At 48.3% G+C, this 20,175-nt stretch overlaps 3 protein-coding genes across 3 annotated transcripts; 1 reads left to right on the forward strand and 2 right to left on the reverse strand.

Annotated features, from left to right (window-relative positions):
• Positions 1–1,324: 1,324 nt before the first annotated feature.
• On the reverse strand, positions 1,325–8,240 carry LOC123870453. The gene is made up of 6 exons (XM_045913777.1): positions 7,085–8,240; positions 2,556–3,041; positions 2,334–2,491; positions 2,123–2,262; positions 1,891–2,048; positions 1,325–1,549 (listed from the first exon to the last, which is right to left on the reverse strand). Exons 1-6 carry the CDS (start codon positions 7,208–7,210, stop codon positions 1,325–1,327), a joined length of 1,293 nt encoding a protein of 430 aa, XP_045769733.1. The 5' UTR covers positions 7,211–8,240.
• A 1,072-nt stretch (positions 8,241–9,312) lies between these two features.
• LOC123870454 lies at positions 9,313–15,599 on the reverse strand. The gene is made up of 8 exons (XM_045913778.1): positions 15,520–15,599; positions 15,170–15,217; positions 14,924–15,095; positions 13,089–13,266; positions 12,088–12,979; positions 10,456–11,148; positions 9,593–9,897; positions 9,313–9,527 (listed from the first exon to the last, which is right to left on the reverse strand). Exons 1-8 carry the CDS (start codon positions 15,542–15,544, stop codon positions 9,375–9,377), a joined length of 2,466 nt encoding a protein of 821 aa, XP_045769734.1. The 5' UTR covers positions 15,545–15,599; the 3' UTR covers positions 9,313–9,374.
• Positions 15,600–16,416: 817 nt separating this feature from the next.
• On the forward strand, positions 16,417–20,173 carry LOC123870455. Its single transcript, XM_045913779.1, has 8 exons — positions 16,417–16,535; positions 17,044–17,171; positions 17,344–17,455; positions 18,618–18,836; positions 18,877–19,141; positions 19,197–19,310; positions 19,351–19,378; positions 19,434–20,173. Coding segments are annotated over exons 3-8 (1,368 nt in total). The 5' UTR covers positions 16,417–16,535; positions 17,044–17,171; positions 17,344–17,453.
• The last annotated feature ends 2 nt before the right edge of the window (positions 20,174–20,175 follow it).

Genomic DNA, 20,175 nt, shown 5'->3' on the forward strand with positions numbered 1-20,175 from the left:
TAACCTAACATAACCTAACATAACCTAACATAACCTAACATAACCTAACATAACCTAACATAACCTAACATAACCTAACATAACCTAACATAACCTAACATAACCTAACATAACCTAACATAACCTAACATAACCTAACATAACCTAACATAACCTAACATAACCTAACATAACCTAACATAACCTAACATAACCTAACATAACCTAACATAACCTAACATAACCTAACATAACCTAACATAACCTAACATAACCTAACATAACCTAACATAACCTAACATAACCTAACATAACCTAACATAACCTAACATAACCTAACATAACCTAACATAACCTAACATAACCTAACATAACCTAACATAACCTAACATAACCTAACATAACCTAACATAACCTAACATAACCTAACATAACCTAACATAACCTAACATAACCTAACATAACCTAACATAACCTAACGGTTAGCAGTTAGTCCCCAACTTTACAAAGTTAATTGTGCTGTCTTCTTCTTTACAGTTTATTCGTGTTAGCCTGCCTGCTAACTACACGTTATCTTGGTCGATCATATCTGGTAAGATATTGATTTCATGATAGTTCTGATTTCTTTATTAGCAGTTCCGTACTATCTGTTAACATAATATATGTTTTGAGATTTTTGAAATCAAGGATTTAGGAAAGAGGAGGCTTTATCTTGAACTACTGTTATGATGCCATTTTATATGTTATTCGAAATAGGGTCTTTACTCTTAGTAAATTCTATTATCCCACAGAATCTCTCTCGATGTAGTCTGAGAGTAACTAGGCAGGGACCACGACGGCAGTGCCCAGCTGAGCAGCGTGTGACAGCGCTGGTGAGCAGAGACGCGGGCGCGGGAACGGGCGTATTACACACCGGTAGCTGGTTCGCCAACTCAATATTGTTGCTGGATCGATGATTGTGGTCGCGCGCGAACTGGTGCGCGGAGCGTTCAGACCACGATTCAGTTTATTATTTGTATTTTTATATTTGTATAATTAGCGATGCTGATGCGACTGCGTGAGGTGTTCATTAAATTTATTTTTATTTATTTTTTTATTTAGTAATAGACTTAATTTAAAGAGAAACATTTTTCACCATTTTTTATAGACCAAAGCACTAGATAAAAAACAGACTGGTGTTTGGAATTTTGCAGTCCAAACAGACCGTAGTCTGTGCTAGGGCTGACAAAAAGAAAAAAAGATTAATTTATTTTATGATTTTACGAAAATGAATAAAATATTTTAAAAAAATGCATTTTTTATCGATACAATAATTCGAAACAAGTTGTCAGTTTGATCGTTTATTTTATGTCCCAAATAGCAGTGTCATAGCATACAGTATGACAGAGGCGCAGGTGGCGGCGCGGGGCGGCGCGCGAGCGGCGAGCTGCAGCGCGGGCGCGGGCGGTGTGCTCGTGGGCGCGGGCGTGGGCGCGGGCGCGGGTGTGGGCGCGGGCGGCGGGCGGGCGGCGCGGGGCGGCGGCGCGTCGTCGGCCACGTAGTCGGCTGCGTGGTCGCCGTACTCGCCCGCCTTCAAGCGTCCGCGGGGGGTTCTGGTCTGAGCGGCCTACGGGGGGCGCACGCGTCACGCTCGCGCAGCGAGCTGCCGGGGCGGCTGCCGGTAGCAACTGTGAGCTCGCTGGTTACTTGGTGACGATTCCCAGTAACATCGCATCAATATAATGCATACGAATTCGTGTTCTACACTCGTTAGGGTCTAAAGCAAGGTCTATTCACCGTTTTCTTTTCAGTTAGTTTCGGCATTCTGATAGTTCTGGTAACGATCCGCTCAGGATTTTTGTAAATTCTAAGTAGAATGTAGAGGTTTGAAATTGTCGTAGGTCACGTTCGACAATACAATATGAAATATACCTTAAAGTCGGGGCGGTTAGGTTCGAACTCCAGAGCATGTCTCGGCGAAGAAGCGTGCTCGGCGACGAAGGGGACGCGGGCGAGCGCGGTGCGGCACGGCGGCGGCGGCGCGGCTGACGCAGGCGGCGGTGCGGTGGCGGGAGCGGCGGGTGGCGCGTCTGCAACAGAGGCAAGTGCGGGCTGAGTGCGGTGCGATGCGTGCAATCGTCATAGTCATGGTCGCAGCGCTTACTCGGGGCGAGGTCGTCGGCGGCGTCTTCGGCGAGTGGCAGCGTGGTCCCGACACGCGGGGAGGCGGGAGCGGGGGGCGCGTCGTCGGGCAGCAGGCGGCGCTCGGTGCACTCGGACGCGCACGCGCCGCTGTCACAGAACACGACAAACGTTTTTCAGTTTGACTTTATTCTCCGTGGAAAGTGTCGCCGAAGATGCAGCAAGGCTCCTACCGTCCGCACTGGCGCAGCGTGTGCGCGCAGTGCAGGAAGCGCCGCACGCGCGCCACGGCCTGCGCCGCCACCGTGGCGCCGCACGCGCCCGCTCCGCCCAGCGCGCTCAGCACGCCGCTCAGCTTGCCGTCGCACACCACGCCGCCGCCGAGGTCGCGCTGCAACACGCGCGTCGTGAGGCGCGGCCGGCGGGCGCGCGCGCACATGCCGGCCGCGACTCACCTCGCACAGGACGTCGTCGGCGGCCAGGCACAGCAGGCGCGCGCGCGTAGCCACCCACTGCGGCACGTGCGCCGCGCAAGCCCGCTCGGGCGCGACCCGCAAGCTGAACACGCGGAAGCGCACGCGCGGGCCGGCGGCGGTGCGAGGCGGCAGCGCGCGCACGGCGTGGCAGCGCGCGGCGGCGGCGCGCGCGTCTGTCTGCAGCAGCACGGGTAGCGCGCGCGCGGCGCGGCCGAAGGGCGCCTCCAGCCGGAGCACGGCCAGGTCGCGCGCGGGGTCGGCGGCGTCACCCGCCAGCGCCACGCACGCCACGCGCCGCGCGCCGGCCGCCGGCGCCACGCCGCGCGCGCCGAGCAGCGCGGCCGCCAGCGCCCACAGCGCGCGCGCGTCGCCGCCGCCGGCCGCGCAGCGCGCCGTGCTGAGGGCGGTGCGCAGCGACAGCAGCGAGGCGGCGCAGCGCCGGCCGTCCTCGTGCTCCAGCACCACCTGCGCCGCACCCACACAGGGTTGTCGCCTTACTCGAACTGGTGTAGACTAAAGGTACCTACTATTAACTATACCTACCACTATTTTACATAATTTTTTATGAATTTTGTATGAAGACACTACATCGAGGTAATATTTAAGTATAGCAAGAAACAGTTAAAAATTATTTTGCTATAATCCGCCAACAGACTGTTGGCGGATTATATCAAAATAATTTTTAACTGTTTCTTGCTAAACATGAACTTCCGCAAAGTAACGCCTGATTCTGTCCAATATACTTATTTAAGTATTATTAATATTGAATGAACTAAACGTAGGTAGACTTGGATAATAATAATAATAATTGATCAACCGCATAATGTACGTAAATAATAATTTGAGAACCCTCAAAATTCCTCAGATGAAAGCAATTTGACGATTGAAAAATCGGCCCTTGATAACTGACTAACGATTGATAACTGACTAACGATTGATAACTGACTAACGATTGATAACTGGCTAACGATTGATAACTGACTAACGATTGATAACTGGCTAACGATTGATAACTGACTAACGATTGATAACTGGCTAACGATTGATAACTGACTAACGATTGATAACTGGCTAACGATTGATAACTGACTAACGATTGATAACTGGCTAACGATTGATAACTGACTAACGATTGAAACAAATCAATATAGTATTGAATTAACGTCCATTCTGGATAACTATAACATGAAAAATCACATCACTACACCAACTAGACTAAATAGCTGCCTGGATCTTATCATAAGTAACATTGAAGATAGTAAAATCACCCCGCGGACACACCAATTAGCTCTCTCGGATCACGACACCGCGCAAAGCATTGGTTGTAAGTTTACAGCAAATAAACTTAAAAATAACACCTTCTGGTTTGAGAGCAAGAGAGACTATAGTCGCGAAAATATTGATAAATTTTGCAAATACATTGCATCTCTATCCTTTAGCGAAGTATACGATGAGATGGAAACTAATGCAGCATTTAACAAGTTTCATGAAATCTTCACGCTATTCTATGATCTATGTTTTCCACATATTCTAGTTAAAACAGTAAAAAAAGGAATAAGAACAAGTTGGTTAACAAAAGGTATTAAAAAGTGTTGTATTAAGAAAAGAAATCTCTATTTAAATTACATATATTCAAAAACTAATAAACAATCAAATCTAAGAAAATACACCAGGTATGCAAAAATATTAAAACACTGTATTTTTAGGTCACAAAAAATAGAGAGTTTAGGATACATTAAAAGAGCTAAGAATACATGTAAAGCATCATGGACATTAATTAAGAATAACTTTAATTGCAACAATAAATCAAATGACATCAATGAAATAAGAATTAACTCTGACGTCCATAATGATCCATACACCATTGCAGAAAAATTCAACGATTACTTTATTAATATAACTAAGTATAAACAAGCCACAAATATTTACAATTCTACAAAAAACATACCACTTAACACTAATACCTTGTTCTTAACGCCTATCATTGAATATGACCTGTATAAAGTGATTAAAAATCTTAAAAATACTAATTCTACAGGTTATGATAACATTACAACGAAGATTGTAAAAGCTTGTGCAGCAACAATAACAGGGCCATTATGCCACATAATAAATATGTCTTTTCAAGATGGTACCTTTCCTGAAAAATTAAAGTATTCTATTGTTAAACCTATACATAAAAAGGGTGCTAAAAATGAAATGAATAATTACCGACCTATAACCCTTATACCAATTATTTCAAAAATTCTTGAAAAAGTAATGCATATAAAAATAAACGACTTTATTGATAAAAATAATATTCTGAAAACGAACCAGTACGGATTCCAAAAAAAGCGCTCAACTACATTAGCATGCTTTGATTTAATTAAAAAGGTAAATGGTGCCTTCAACAAAAAATGTTCAGTTGCCGCAATACTATTGGATATGTCCAAAGCTTTTGACTGCGTCAGCCATGAGATTCTTCTCGAAAAACTATTTAAATACGGTATACGAGGCAAAGGCTACGACTGGCTAAAGAGCTATCTCCATAGTCGTCAGCAATGTGTTGAGATTACGACAGTAAAAAATAAACAAAAATCTACTCATAGATCACTATATAAAGAGGTTAAATCCGGAGTTCCCCAGGGTAGTATCCTGGGTCCACTGCTGTTTTTGCTCTATATCAATGACTTACCAGACACGGTTAATAATGATACAATCCTTTTTGCTGACGATATTACCTTAATAGTTGAAAGTAAAATAAAAAATGAACTTGAACAAGATATCAATATTGCACTAAACAAAATTATTCAATGGCTTGACATGAATAACCTTTGCGTTAACTTAAATAAAACAAAAGTAGTGGAATTCCAGACCTATAATAGCTCATCCCTTAACCTTAGCATCAACTATAATAATGAAAAAATAAATGTCGTGCCGTCGGCAACTTTTCTGGGGATTACAATAGATAAATATTGTAACTGGAAAGAACATATACATATTACGTGTAAAAAACTTAATAGGTTCGTATTTGCACTATATCGTCTACGAAATACAATCTCTGAAGAAGCGGCCACAACTGCATACCATGGCTATGTTGCATCTATACTGCGTTACGGACTAATACTATGGGGTAACTCTGTCGATATTATAAATGCTTTCAGAGTACAAAAAAAATGTATCAGATCACTGTGTGGTGCGGATATAATAGCTCCATGTCGGCCTTTATTTAAAAAGAAAAAGATATTACCTTTGCCATGTCTATATATATTTGAGACATGTCTATTTGTAAAGAAACATGAGCATCTATTTGATAGGAAGCCTGACAACGAAAGCCGGCGACAAAAATTTAAATTGGAAATACCACGACAAAGACTAGCGATATGCTCTCGTAATTCATATTGTATGGCTGTCACCCTATATAATAAGTTATCTGATAACATAAAAAATTTACCAATGTCGAAGTTTAGGATAAAGTTATTTGATTATTTAATTGACCAATGTTTTTATAGCGTTAAAGATTTTTTAGATAGCTGTAAGATCTGACATATTATTATTATTGATTTATGATTTATGATTTTTTATTGTTACTGATTGATTTATGATTTTTTATTATTATTGATTTATGATTATGATATTGTAACTCCATGCAAAAAAGAAATTGGTATGACTAGGATAATTATGATAATACATTTATGAGATAAGCCTATTTGTTCAAAAAATAAGTCTGATTTCTACACAAAAAAAAGCCAGAAGGTTTTCAACACAAGGTATCCAAATAAACTCATAATTCCTTTAATTAATCTAAATGAGTGTTTCTACAGTTTAAATGAATTCTTCAACACTAAATGATTTATTATGAGGAACTAGTCTATTAATCAATTATTAAGTATGTTAATTGTATACTCTTGTGACTTTATTGTTGACATTTTACATAGATAATACATGATTTATTAAATTATTTACATTTTAATTTTAAGAGCTCTAAATTATATTTTATTTAACAGTAATGATGGTGTTGTGAAATCAGACCTTTTTATGACTATGTATATGTATACCTACCTAAGTATGACTGTAAGGTGTAAGGTATTTTGAGCATATTCAATGTACATTTAAACTATTTAGTGTAGTTTACATTGCTTATGTAAAATATTTGCACGCCATTACATGGCAAGTGTAGTGACACTAAAATAAATTGTAAAATCTATGCTACCTACATTTGAGCAAATAAATGATGATTTGATTTGATTTGATTTGATTTGATTGATAACTGGCTAACGATTGATAACTGACTAACGATTGATAACTGGCTAACGATTGATAACTGACTAACGATTGATAACTGACTAACGATTGATAACTGACTAACAATTGATAACTGACTAACAATTGATAACTGACTAACGATATTTATTGGGCGAATGGAATTTTATTTTTGCAAATGACAAAATTTGGAAAATGTATACCTACAGGGTAGGTCCTAAATATCTAAGTATATATAAATATTCGGATGGTATCGAAGCAGTCACCATGAAGGGCACGGGGTCGCTGTCGTCGTCGTCGTGGTGTGCGTCGTGCGCGTCGTGCGCGTCGTGCGCGTGCGCGCGCGCGAGCAGCAGCGCCGCGGCCAGCAGCAGCGCGGCGCGGCGCGCCATGCACTCCGCGCGCTCGCCGCGCCGCCGAGCAAGCCCCGTGAGAAGCGCGCCGGCACTCGGCAGTGCGCAGCCGACGCTTCCTGCGATCGCAGAGGCCGCAGCTCGCCACGGAGCGACTGTCGAGGAAGTAGTATTCTAATCTGTCCGAAACAAATACCGACAACGATGTCAACAAAAATGATCCAGAAAAAATGAATAATAATATAGGAAAGCAATATTGAACTGTAACTTTATCAATGTCCGATGTAGTGAAGTTTATGTGCTGTACGTGTCATGTCTAAATTTCTTCTACGAAAAATAAAAACTCTTTTGAGAATAATATTGTCGGTGCTGTGTATGTACCTACTTACTTACCCCCCGTCCACACGCTGCCCGTGAGATGACACAGAAACGTAGTGTGGCCGCGCTACTCGCGTGTTCCTCGTTCATGTCCATCGCAACGTATGCAATAGCGCGCCCGCTGCCAGTTTCGACGTCCATCGCGTTGCAAAGGCAAGCGACGTAGTAAGTGCGTTGCGCGAGTAGAGCAATGCGTGGACGGGGTATTAGAAGCTGCGCGTGGTTGTTATCGGACGCCTGAGCGCTGAGCTGGTGACCGAGTGGAGCACGCGACGGCGTAGACCGCGGTCGAACACTTCGAGACGCTACTGGTGAGTGAGCACTGTCTATCCCCTCACTCTCATAGCTCCCTTCGCCTCTACCAGTCGTTGCGTAGGTGCTCATATTGTAGGCACCGAGCGACGACTTCGTGCTTGGACTTCGAGTCCCGACTCCTCAATCCTGATGATGCAGAGTAGGTACAGTACTACGAAATAATATTGAAAATGCCGAGCCTAGACTTTGTTATTGAATTCAGAGTTGCAACTCTTCGATCCTGATGCTGCAAGGTACTGAACTGAGCCGTGTGGATTTGGAAAGTTTTGCTGGCGGATTGATATTTTAGGTACCGAGTGATGACTTACACTTCTTAACTTCCAAAACCACAACAAAGTAAAAAAATATTTTTTGTTTCTATACGTGTATGTATGTATGAAGTCGGGCGAGCTTCACGCTTAGATTTCTAATTTCTTTTATTATGCTCGCCCGACTTCATACATGTAAATGAAATTCTGCATTTATATGGCAGCATAGGTTGAATTTGCCGCGCACACGTCACAAGTGTAAAGTGTCAACTGTCAAGAGTAGTGCCAGTGTTGAAAATGAACGTTATTTTTTCTGAATGTTTTTTAATGTCATGCAATTTGGATATGGGAATCTGATTGTAGTGTGGAGTAACAGCTTTGATTGTTGTTTTATAATGTGTTTATTGTGTGAAATAAAAGAACTTGTGTTGCTCTGAAAAGAGAACAGTAAATAAATAAATAGTGCTCCAGAACAAGAGTATCATTTCCAGCACCACCACCTCACCACACCTCGGCACACCAGCGGCAGAGTAACTCAACAGTGGTGACCCCCGACCTGAGCTTCCCACCAAGATGAACGAGCTCGCGAGAAGTTGAGGAGCTGCAGGTGACACCGTGAAGAACTGCGTACCTCGGTGTGAAGCGCGGGGCTTAGGGCGCCCGAGGCAAGGACACCATTACTCCCACGTTCAATACTCTACGTTTTACACCACTCGCTCGACAATGCCTTGTACTGAAATCCACTACGCCTTATGGGGTGTAATGTTTCTTACAAGGAGTTCATACTGCTATTTGTTCTCGCTTCGTCGTATGGTGTCCCTCTCACTCGCGAGATTTAAATTTTGCCGTTTCGCTTTGATGAGTGATGGCGTCTCTTTCACTTGCCAGAAATACTTTGAGGGGTGGCTCTTTTAAAATCTATGAGAAATACAAACCGTAAAGACTAAAGATTATTGAAATCTACTATACCAACTTTTCTTAAATTCAGGATGCTAGTTTTTATGTAGGTATGTTTTACAAAATATTATAAATACCTAATCAATATTCAAAAGACAGACACTTCCTTCTGCCAGTCGTCTGTCCCGGTACAGCGAGCGCTCTACTGCTGTGGAGCTAGTACGTAGCTGCCGGGCGCGGGCGAGGGTGAGGGCGCGGGCGCGGGCGCGGGGAGGTGTGGGCAACGGAAAGAAAAGGCATGGGAACATTCGATATATTATAATATAATATTTAACAGTGTACAGTTCGGTGCGCGGCGTCTGCGGTCAGCGCGCGGGCGCGTCGGGCGCGTCGGGCGCGTCGGGCGGGGGACGCAGCTCGTCGGGCAGCGCGTGCAGGCGCAGCTGGCGCTCCAGCAGCGCGTCGGCCAGCGCGGCCGCCTCGCCGCCGCACCACGCGGCGCCGCGCACGTACAGCCACTGCAACACACGCGCGATCAGCCACGGCGTCGCCTCGCCGCCGCCGCGTCGCGGGGCACACTCACCTTGGCGTGCGGCGCCGCGTCCAGCGCCGCGTACAGCGCGTGCTGCAGGCGTGGGCGCGGCGCGCGCGCCTCCGCCTCCAGGCGCAGCGCCCACAGCAGCGCGCCGCTGCCGCTCGACACCACGCGCCGCGCCGCGCGCACCAGTCGCTCCGCGTCGGGCGGCGCGCAGTCCTCGCGCAGCGCGCGCGCCAGCAGCGGCAGCAGCGCCGCTAGCGCCGCCACGTCGCCGCGCGGCGCCAGCGCGCGCAGGCGTTCGGCCGCGCCGCGCGCCGCGCTCCACGCCCACAGCGGCGCGCCCGCGCTCTCTGCGCACGCACACGCCGGCGATTATTGAGGCACATAACTAATATTGTAGTTCGGATTGAATATACTGCATAGTCCACGTCCGGGTGACGTCGGAAATCGGGGCCTCGTCTTCGCCGGCGAAAATAAATTATTTCTTAGTAATTATTAAAATAATAGAGAATCTTCCAAAATTCGTTGAAAGTTTTAAGTTCGCTAAACATTTGAAAATATTGGGTTAGGTAAATATGTAGGTTGCTTACGCGTTGAATTTGAACAAGAGGTGATGCAAAATTATGTAGGTTAGATTAGGAAATATCTATCTATAAGACAATAGCTTATAAGATTTGAGTATAAATACTGTTAGTTCGTAAGAGGAGTCGATCATAAGCCTGCACCGAATAAAGACGTCTACTACAACGCCGTCGTCCATCACTTAATACAACCAATAAGTTTAATATTTCAGAGACGAACAAATCAGACGTTCGACAGTAGCATTAGTGGCTCACCGAGCGCCAGGTAGGCGTTGTGCGGGAACAGCGGCAGCAGGTCGCGCGCCGCCGCGCCCGCGCCACCCTCGCGCGCCGCCGCCGCCGCCAGCGCCGCGCCGCTCTCCTCCCAGTAGCGCGCCGCGTCGCCCGCGCGCACCGCCGCCGCCAGCCGCCGCAACAGCCGCGCGCGGCGCTCCGGCGGCGCGAGCAGCGCGCGCGCGCGCGCCCACTCGCCCGCGCCCGGCAGCAGCGCGAGCGCCGTATCCTCCTCCTCGTCCGCCGCGTTCTCCGCCTCCAGCGCCGCGCAGCGCTCCTCGCACCGCTGCAGCGCGGCGGCCAGCTCCTCGGGCGCGGGCGCGGGCAGGCCGGCGGGCGGCGCACGGCGCAGCGCGGCGCTCACCAGGGCGCAGGCTCCCGCCGCGCTCGGCCAAGCGCCGTCCGCACTCAGCTCCGCCAGCACCCGGGCGACATAGAGGCAGTGGTGGTGCGGCACATCGGCGCGCGACAGTGCGGCGCGCAGCGCGGCGGCGGCGACGGCGGCAGCGCGTGCGACGCCCGCCACGCTGCGCTCGAGGCGCGCGAACTCGGCGAAGAGCAGCGGATGGTCGAGGCGGCGCAGCAGCGCGCGCGCACGGCCGCGTAGGCGCGTAGCCTCGGCGGGCGCGGCCAGCGGCACGAGCGCGGCCAGCCAGCGCAGGCGCCAGCACGCGAGCGCGAGCAGCGCGTCGCCGCGGAGGCGCGCGCACAGTGCGTCCCACAGCGCCTCCACCCAGCGCAGGTAGCCTGCGACAGGTCACCGATTGCGTGGTTGCGTGATTCGATCCCCGATCCACTCGCGACAATTGCCTACACAAGAGCCCCGTCCGAGCGACGACTCGTCGGTGTAGAACTTCAAATACTGCTGTTTCCACAGGTGAAGTCAACGACGTTATCTATTAGTGTCATCCCTTACCTCTCCGCACCTCAGCCCGAGAGAGGCCAGGTGAATGAATTTTGCTTGATACAATTTTTTTTTTTTTTTTTTAAATTGTAGCGGTTGCCACATTCACAAGATGTCGCTTCTGGCAGGGCACAATGGGTCTGCACTCCACCAGCAGATGTTAGCATATAACGCCACTTCTGGATGGCTAAGCCAGGCGCCATTCCCCTTGGATGCACAACAACGCCACTTCTCCTCGATGCTTCACACCACGACTTCTTCTCGGAGGAGAGTGATGTAGCGGGTGCCACATTCACAAGATGTCGCTTCTAAACTCAACCAATCAACAACGCTCGATATACACAAACCCCAGCCTGATAGCTCACGACCCGCGGCCTAGATGGCAGCACGGGTAACTTAATCGAAGCTCAAGGAGAAACACGCAACTTTCAACGCATTGACAGAGCATTTACCAAATTGCACTATATATTGAAGTTCCAACGCACAACCGTCGGCCCAGCCGGCGCTACCGAGCACATCACCGTTCGGTGGGACATTTCCCTATTGCTAGGTCGAGCACACAGACACAGCTCCCATACAAAATAATAATTAAACCGAGTGAGCATAATAAAAGAAACTAGAAATCTAAGTGTGAAAAGCAAAATACACGCGTAGAAACGATTTTTTTTTTTTCTTTTAATTGTTTGTAGTTTTTGAAGTCGGTTGTAATTTTTTTCTTTTACACCAATTAAAGATGTTCGAAATTATTATAAAGTAAAATTTATTTTTATTTTTTATTTTACCCGCGTCGTCGGTGAAGTAGTGCGGCGGGTCCTGCAGCAGCTGCAGCACGCGGCGCGCGTCAGGCGGCGTCACGTGCGCGCGGTGCGCCGCCGGCAGCGCGCCCGCCTCGTCCAGCAGCGGCAGCAGCGCCTCCGCGCCGCGCGCCGCGCCGCCCGCCCAGCGCGCCGTCCACCCCACGCCCGGCAGCGCCGGCACGCCCGCCAACAGCAGCAGCGCCGCCGCCAGCCGTAGCAGCTCCGCCGGCGCCGCGGCCGGCAGCAGCAGCTCGGCCACGTCGTGCGGCAGCGGCGCGCGCTGCGGGTCCGCGTCCGCGGCGCCGGCGACCGGCGCGCGCCAGTGTGCGGCGCCGCGCAGGCGCTCCACGCGCACCCACACCGCGCCCAGCGGCAGCCCGCTGCGCAGCGCCGCGTCCTCCAGCTCGCGCAGCCGGCGCTCGGCGCGCTCCGCCTCGGCGCGCGGCTCAGGCGGCGGGAAGGGCGCGGCGGCGTCGGGCGCGAAGTTCATGGCCACGACGAGCTCCACGAGCAGCGCGAGGCGTTCGGCGAGCCCAGCGGCACGCAGCAACTCACCGCGCGCCAGCAGCAGGCGCGGGTAGGCGGCGGGCAGCACGCGCGTGTCGGCGAGCGCGGCGGCCGCGGCCGCGTCCAGCTGCGCCGCGTCGCCGCCCGGCGCCGCCGCCAGCGCGCGCAGCAGCGCTTCCCACAGCTCTACGCGCGCCGGCGCCGCGCGCTCCGCGGCCAGCATGTCGCGCAGGCGCTCGAGCGCGGCGTGCGGCGGCAGCGCGCGGCGCAGCGCAGCCAGCAGGCGCGTGCGCAGGCGGCCCGCGCACGGCAGGCGCGCCGCGCCCTCCTCGGCCGCCGCGAGCGCGCTCTCCGCGCCGCCGCACGCTTCCTGAATAGGATCGCGAGTTACGCCGCCGCCGAAACCCAGATTCAAATTTTTGAAATGATACTTTTTATCGGACACTATGCGCTCGTATGTACAGATGTCGGTCGCGCACCTGAAAGTCTATGAAGCTCTCCCAGAGCGCGACGTCGTCGGGCGCGGCCGCGAGCAGGCGGCGGAAGGCGGCGACGCGCTCGTGCAGCGCGGGCGCGGCGGGCGCGTCGGGCGCGCGGCGGCTGTAGTAGCGCGCGCGCGGCGGCCGCTCGACGCGCGGCGCCGCGACGCAGCGGTACCTGCACACGGCGCAGCATCAGCCCCAGTGAAATTAACTCGGTAAATGGAACTGTACAGTTTTATAAGGTTAACTTCTTTGACCACCTTGGAGCTGTCATCGCATTCATAGGGATCCTGTTATAATGTGTTTTAATATAGATACCACAATTTGAAGCTCATTTGGACTGGCAATAGTTTTCTTGTTTTCAGTTTGACAACATTTTTGTACTCCTTTAAATTTTGCCAAGAAAACCATTGCCAGCTCCAAATGAGTATCCAGCTCACCTTAATATTAGCTCCATTAATATTAAGACTCAAGTCACACTCAAGACTGCAAAAATTAAATTCCTTTTAATTAAAGAAAAAAGTATGTTAAATAAAAAAAAAGAAATGTAAGTATAGGTTTGTATGAAATGTTAATAACCTTTGATTGTCTTAAAATAAATTAATCTCTTAAGGCGGATGATTTTTGTCAGCCCTAGCACAGACTACGGTCTATGTGGGCTGCAAATTGCAAACACCAGTCTCAGTTTTTATCTAGTTCTTTGGTCTACAAAGTTTGGTGAAAAGTTTCACTTTTCATTAAGTCAGCAAAATAAATAAATTAAATAAAAATTATTGCAGAGCATTTATTAATAACAAGTGTAAATTAAAAATTTAGAACACCCCCGACAAGTGAAGGTTACAGTAACTAGAAAAGACCTGATAACTTTCAAACGGCTGAACTGATTTTCTTGGACTATTCCGCGCCTACGATCTAAAGTATCTCAGTTTTCCGAAACATCATTTTTAAATAAATAATTATGTATCTAGACAACGTCCATCTTGACAGCTTGACATTTGTCAATTGACATAATATTATGAACCTAACGGTTATCTAACCTTCTTTTCTACAAGAAAACTAGAAAAGAGCTGATAACTCTTAAACGGCTGAACCAATTTTTTTGGATTATAGCCAAGTACACTCTCGATCAAGCCACCTTTCAAACAAAAAAAAAAAATTAAAATCGGTTCATTCGTTTAGGCGCTACGATGCCACAGACAGATACACAGATACACACATCAAACTTATAACTCCCCTCTTTTTGGGTCGGGGGTTAAAAATGATGCAACAAGAAAACAATTGTAACCATGACTGGCATACCTGCATGTATAATAATATTATATTGTGATTCATCCAAACTTTTAAACTCCCATATTTCAGATACCACAGTACTTTTAACTACTTTGAAAATTCACTGTAGTCAGTGTTGTAACTACAAGAATCAGAACTGGGCAGCAAAGCTTGCTATCGGGCATTGCAAGCGAGGACCATGTGTGCAAACAGTGAAACAAACAAATGTAACTAGCAATAAGATACATCTATCGGCTGGGCAGCTTGTAGTGTCCCGTATGGGAGAGCAGGACGGAGTACAACAGACCCATGTCAACAGTTCCATGTCCAGCACGTGAGAAGCTACAGTCAGATGTGCCATGACAGCTCTCGGAGGGCCTGACCACTGCACTGTGACGATTGCAGCTTTTGATGATGCTTGCAACTTCGTCCCTGCGAATTTTTTTTAAATCCCCTCAGAGCTCTTTGATTTCACGAGATAAAATAATGAAAAAGTTGCACGGAAGCGAGCGGCCCAGCTTTCAGTTATCCAGGAGACGGTATAGTGTACAATAGACACTCACTCGGGCCGGCCGGGGTAGTAGAGCGTGGACACGCGCAGGTTGCCGCGGTCCAGCCGGCGGTCCACGTAGAAGTCGGCGCGCGGCTCGGGCGACGCGGCGCGCCGCGGCTGACGCGCCGGCTCGTCGTCGTCGCTCGCCAGCAGCTGCGCCTCCGCGCCCGACTGCTCGCTCGCTGCAAGCGAAGGCGCGCGTGAAGCCGTGAACCCAGCTCGCGACTCGAGACGCGCTCGTGATGAAAACACTCACGCAAGTCTTCCGCGACGTACTCGACGTCTTGTTTGGACGAGGAATAAGCTGGAAACAGAGCCATTTGTCTTCATTCACTATCGGTAGTTGAGGTAGTTTTATTTACAACTTTCGTAAAATAGTTTGGTCTGTAGCTGTAGGTAGATGGTAGAAAGTAAATTGTTTGTAGACCAAACTTATCTTCATTCCTATGAAATGAAATGAAATGATTCTTTATTTTGCGAAATGTCACAGATAATTTTATAACATTAGAACTACTAAATTAATAGGATAAAATATGTATGACGAACTATGTTTTAAATATACATAATTATAAAGTTAACTTTGTTTTTATTTTGTTGTCAACATACTCTGTATGTTATTGATCTGTGGCATTGGCCCCACAGCACCAAAGACCTTACACTTTAAGGTCTTTGCACAGCACAGATAACTTACATAATTATAGTACTGTATTATATAGCATTGGCCACAGCATTGGCTTTGGCCACACCATAGACATACGAATTTTATTGTGAGCGATACGATATTACATCATTGGTTATGATTTCTGATTTTAATACAAAAAATGTTTCCTTTGTTTAAAACTGGAAGATGTATCAGGGACGTCAAAGTGTCTGGGAATCGAACCCCCAAATCCCTTGATGAGTTTTTCAAATCGTAGAAGTTTGTAAAAGCGGATGTGTGAAAAGATATCTCATCTGTAAATTAACATTTAAAAAATTAAATAATTGCAAGTATCAAATTAAGTTATTCAATTTTTTTTACTATAAGTTTGGGGATGCCCTCCGATTTTTTTTTAAATTTGCCGGGCGATTTCAGTCTCATCTTTCATTAGCCAGACTCTAGACTAGCCACTAGCTGGACCCATTTTACCATTTTACCATATTTTTATTCAATGTTTTTTTTTCTTCCGTTACTTTAGTTTTCTGTTGTAACTATCTGTTATTATTTCTCTTCTGTTTCTGTTATTTTTTTTCTGTTATTTTTTCTATGTTTCTGTTATTTTTTCTGTTGTTTTTGTTATTTTATTGGTGGTTGTTTCTGTTATTCAATTTTTTGTTATTTCTGTTATTTTAGTTTTGTGAGTATTTTTTTTAAATAGGGTGTAATGAGAAAAATAAATAAATGAGTGAATATATAATAGTTACTTATAATAATAATCTTCGATATTTCTGCTGCTGCTGACAGCAAAGATGACAATATGATATGATGACATCTGACAGTGACATGAGAAGTACATTGTAGAACATATTATGACAATTGATGTCATTGTCAATTGACAAAACAACAAGTTCACTTACATCAACTTGGAACTTCTATTTCGAATTTCGATTTTCGTCGTTCTTTCTTATTTTATTTGGATTTGGTTAGTTACCTGTTTCCTAGTGTTCAAGAGTTATTAAGTCAAATAGAACCGAACCAACAGTCGAACACACTAATTACAGGTTGCCACGTATAACTGTGCTAAATTGGAAACATCCTACGAGGTATAAAGTGGAACCACATTCGTAAACAGTAACTACTGTGCACACAAGTTAAATAATAATTGCGAAGTAGGTATAGTTGCTATGTGTTTAGTGTACGTTTCAAATTAGTCGGTGAGTAGTCTCTTGTGCACACAGTTGTTAGTTAAAATTTAAAGGTGATAATATGCAATAAAATATTTTATTTTTATTTTATTTAACTAAGACTTAATTAAAAAAGAACATTTTACACCAATTGTTGTAGACCAAAGCACTAGAAAAAAACTGAGACTGGTGCTTTGCAGCCCATATAGACCATAGTCTGTGCTAGGGCTGACAATAAATATAATGTTTGCGTAGATGTTAGTAGATAGGGAACATAGGGAACACTACAATGTTGTCATTATTCAGCGGCGGCGCGAGGTTCCAGGATGTCGTACTGCAGCAGCGTGAGGCACGTGTTCCGCGGAGCAAGTTTTCAGAAAAGGGGAATTTTGTGCAATCTATTGGTGACCTCGCAGCGGCTTTCACATAGTAATGTAAGTACTGATACATCATTTTATTTACTTGTTTGGTTTTTACTCAAGGTCGACAGGTGTCCATAGACTTGTGATGAAGTCATGATAAATCTTTTGATAAAAAAAACTGCTACATGCATGAGGGTATATATTATGAGCCTTGTTGAGGTGGGTGGTGTGCCTTGCTCCGCAGGTGCCGGCGGAGGCGCGCGCGCTGGAGAGCCCCACGGATCCTCTCATGGACCTGCACGGTCGCAAACATGACTATCTTCGCATTTCTCTTACTGAGCGATGTAATTTAAGATGTGAGTATGATTAAAAGTACTAATAAAACTAGCATTTTTTTGTACTAGTGTAAGATATCGGTAGTCTGAGTAGGTGTAATGTTCTGTCATGTCCTTAGTTACTAGTGTGGTGTAGAAATTAAATCTCAAATAATTCCGTACATTTATAGAAACAAAACGTGTAAAGTGTGAGTTGGGCTTGCACGCGACCGGTTCCCTACCATTGTACAAAATATTTCAACATTTTTATGTTAAATACTACAAGTTAATGACTACAGAGCCAACTGTGTGTGAGTTAGTAAATTAATTATTTCATGAACACAGTTTAATTTTTTTGTGATATAACCACAGATTTTCAGATTTTTAGGGTTCTGTACCTCAAAAGAAAAAACTGAATCTTTTTAGGTCTGTCTCTCGGTCCGTCTGTTGTGTTTGTCAAGGAACCCTGTAGGGTACTTCCTGTCAACCTAGGTCAGCTAGTTTAAAAATAAATGCTACTTCCAAAACCTCTAGGCACTGGACGCCTTAGTAATAATTGAAGCAATTATTGTTAATGATGTCGGCCAACACAGCAAAACCTAATGAACCTGTCTAAGCCTGAGAAGAAGTTTCTCTGAAGGTTTCCTTTGAAGCAGGAAATTATTACATCAGTTGGAGATCATCATTCAGTTTGATGTTTTTGTTTCTCTTATCAATTCCACTTCATTATTTCTAGGGTTTCCGTACTGTCAAATATGAAATGTACACTACTTGTTTACCTTTTTGTAAAAAAGATCATTACAAGTGAGTAGATAAAAAACGTCTGGTATTATTATTATGTGTCCTGTGCTACCGAGCTCAACAATAAACGTGTTGAACCTTACTCTCGTATTATTTGAACATAATACAAGGGTGTCAACAGGAGCCTATTAGTGTCCGCTGTCTGTCTGTCTGTTAGCGATCTGTATCTTGTGAACCGATTATGGTAACTATCTCAATATGTAGATAGTCGGAGAGTTACCGTAATCGATTTTTGTAATTGGAATTATCACAGAATATATATTTCTATTGCTGCTATATAAACAAATTACTAAGACATACTTAATTACTCAGTGCAACTTGAGACCAAAATTTCAAGCATAATTCGTGGTGTGGCGCCCATAGGCTCAGCAGTGTGTGTGAGTGTGACTCGTGTCGTGCGCAGGCCAGTACTGCATGCCGGCCGAGGGCGTGCGGCTGAGCGCGCGCTCGGCGCTGCTGTCGCGCGACGAGCTGCTGCGGCTGGCGCGCGTGTTCGCCGCGCTCGGCGTGCGCAAGCTGCGCCTCACGGGCGGCGAGCCCACCTTGCGCGCCGACCTGCTCGACGTCGTGCGTGCGTACACTCTCCCCACACATGGCCCACAACACCACACTCATGTCAGCCAGCTTGTGCCGTGCGCAGGCCAGTACTGCATGCCGGCCGAGGGCGTGCGGCTGAGCGCGCGCTCGGCGCTGCTGTCGCGCGACGAGCTGCTGCGGCTGGCGCGCGTGTTCGCCGCGCTCGGCGTGCGCAAGCTGCGCCTCACGGGCGGCGAGCCCACCTTGCGCGCCGACCTGCTCGACGTCGTGCGTGCGTACACTCTCCCCACACATGGCCCACAACACCACACTCATGTCAGCCAGCTCGTGCCGTGCGCAGGCCAGTACTGCATGCCGGCCGAGGGCGTGCGGCTGAGCGCGCGCTCGGCGCTGCTGTCGCGCGACGAGCTGCTGCGGCTGGCGCGCGTGTTCGCCGCGCTCGGCGTGCGCAAGCTGCGCCTCACGGGCGGCGAGCCCACCTTGCGCGCCGACCTGCTCGACGTCGTGCGTGCGTACACTCTCCCCACACATGGCCCACAACACCACACTCATGTCAGCCAGCTTGTGCCGTGCGCAGGCCAGTACTGCATGCCGGCCGAGGGCGTGCGGCTGAGCGCGCGCTCGGCGCTGCTGTCGCGCGACGAGCTGCTGCGGCTGGCGCGCGTGTTCGCCGCGCTCGGCGTGCGCAAGCTGCGCCTCACGGGCGGCGAGCCCACCTTGCGCGCCGACCTGCTCGACGTCGTGCGTGCGTACACTCTCCCCACACATGGCCCACAACACCACACTCATGTCAGCCAGCTCGTGCCGTGCGCAGGCCAGTACTGCATGCCGGCCGAGGGCGTGCGGCTGAGCGCGCGCTCGGCGCTGCTGTCGCGCGACGAGCTGCTGCGGCTGGCGCGCGTGTTCGCCGCGCTCGGCGTGCGCAAGCTGCGCCTCACGGGCGGCGAGCCCACCTTGCGCGCCGACCTGCTCGACGTCGTGCGTGCGTACACTCTCCCCACACATGGCCCACAACACCACACTCATGTCAGCCAGCTCGTGCCGTGCGCAGGCCAGTACTGCATGCCGGCCGAGGGCGTGCGGCTGAGCGCGCGCTCGGCGCTGCTGTCGCGCGACGAGCTGCTGCGGCTGGCGCGCGTGTTCGCCGCGCTCGGCGTGCGCAAGCTGCGCCTCACGGGCGGCGAGCCCACCTTGCGCGCCGACCTGCTCGACGTCGTGCGTGCGTACACTCTCCCCACACATGGCCCACAACACCACACTCATGTCAGCCAGCTCGTGCCGTGCGCAGGCCAGTACTGCATGCCGGCCGAGGGCGTGCGGCTGAGCGCGCGCTCGGCGCTGCTGTCGCGCGACGAGCTGCTGCGGCTGGCGCGCGTGTTCGCCGCGCTCGGCGTGCGCAAGCTGCGCCTCACGGGCGGCTAGCC

Source organism: Maniola jurtina, chromosome 12 (assembly GCF_905333055.1).
Source record: "Maniola jurtina chromosome 12, ilManJurt1.1, whole genome shotgun sequence".
In the NCBI taxonomy this organism is placed as follows: domain Eukaryota; kingdom Metazoa; phylum Arthropoda; class Insecta; order Lepidoptera; family Nymphalidae; genus Maniola; species Maniola jurtina.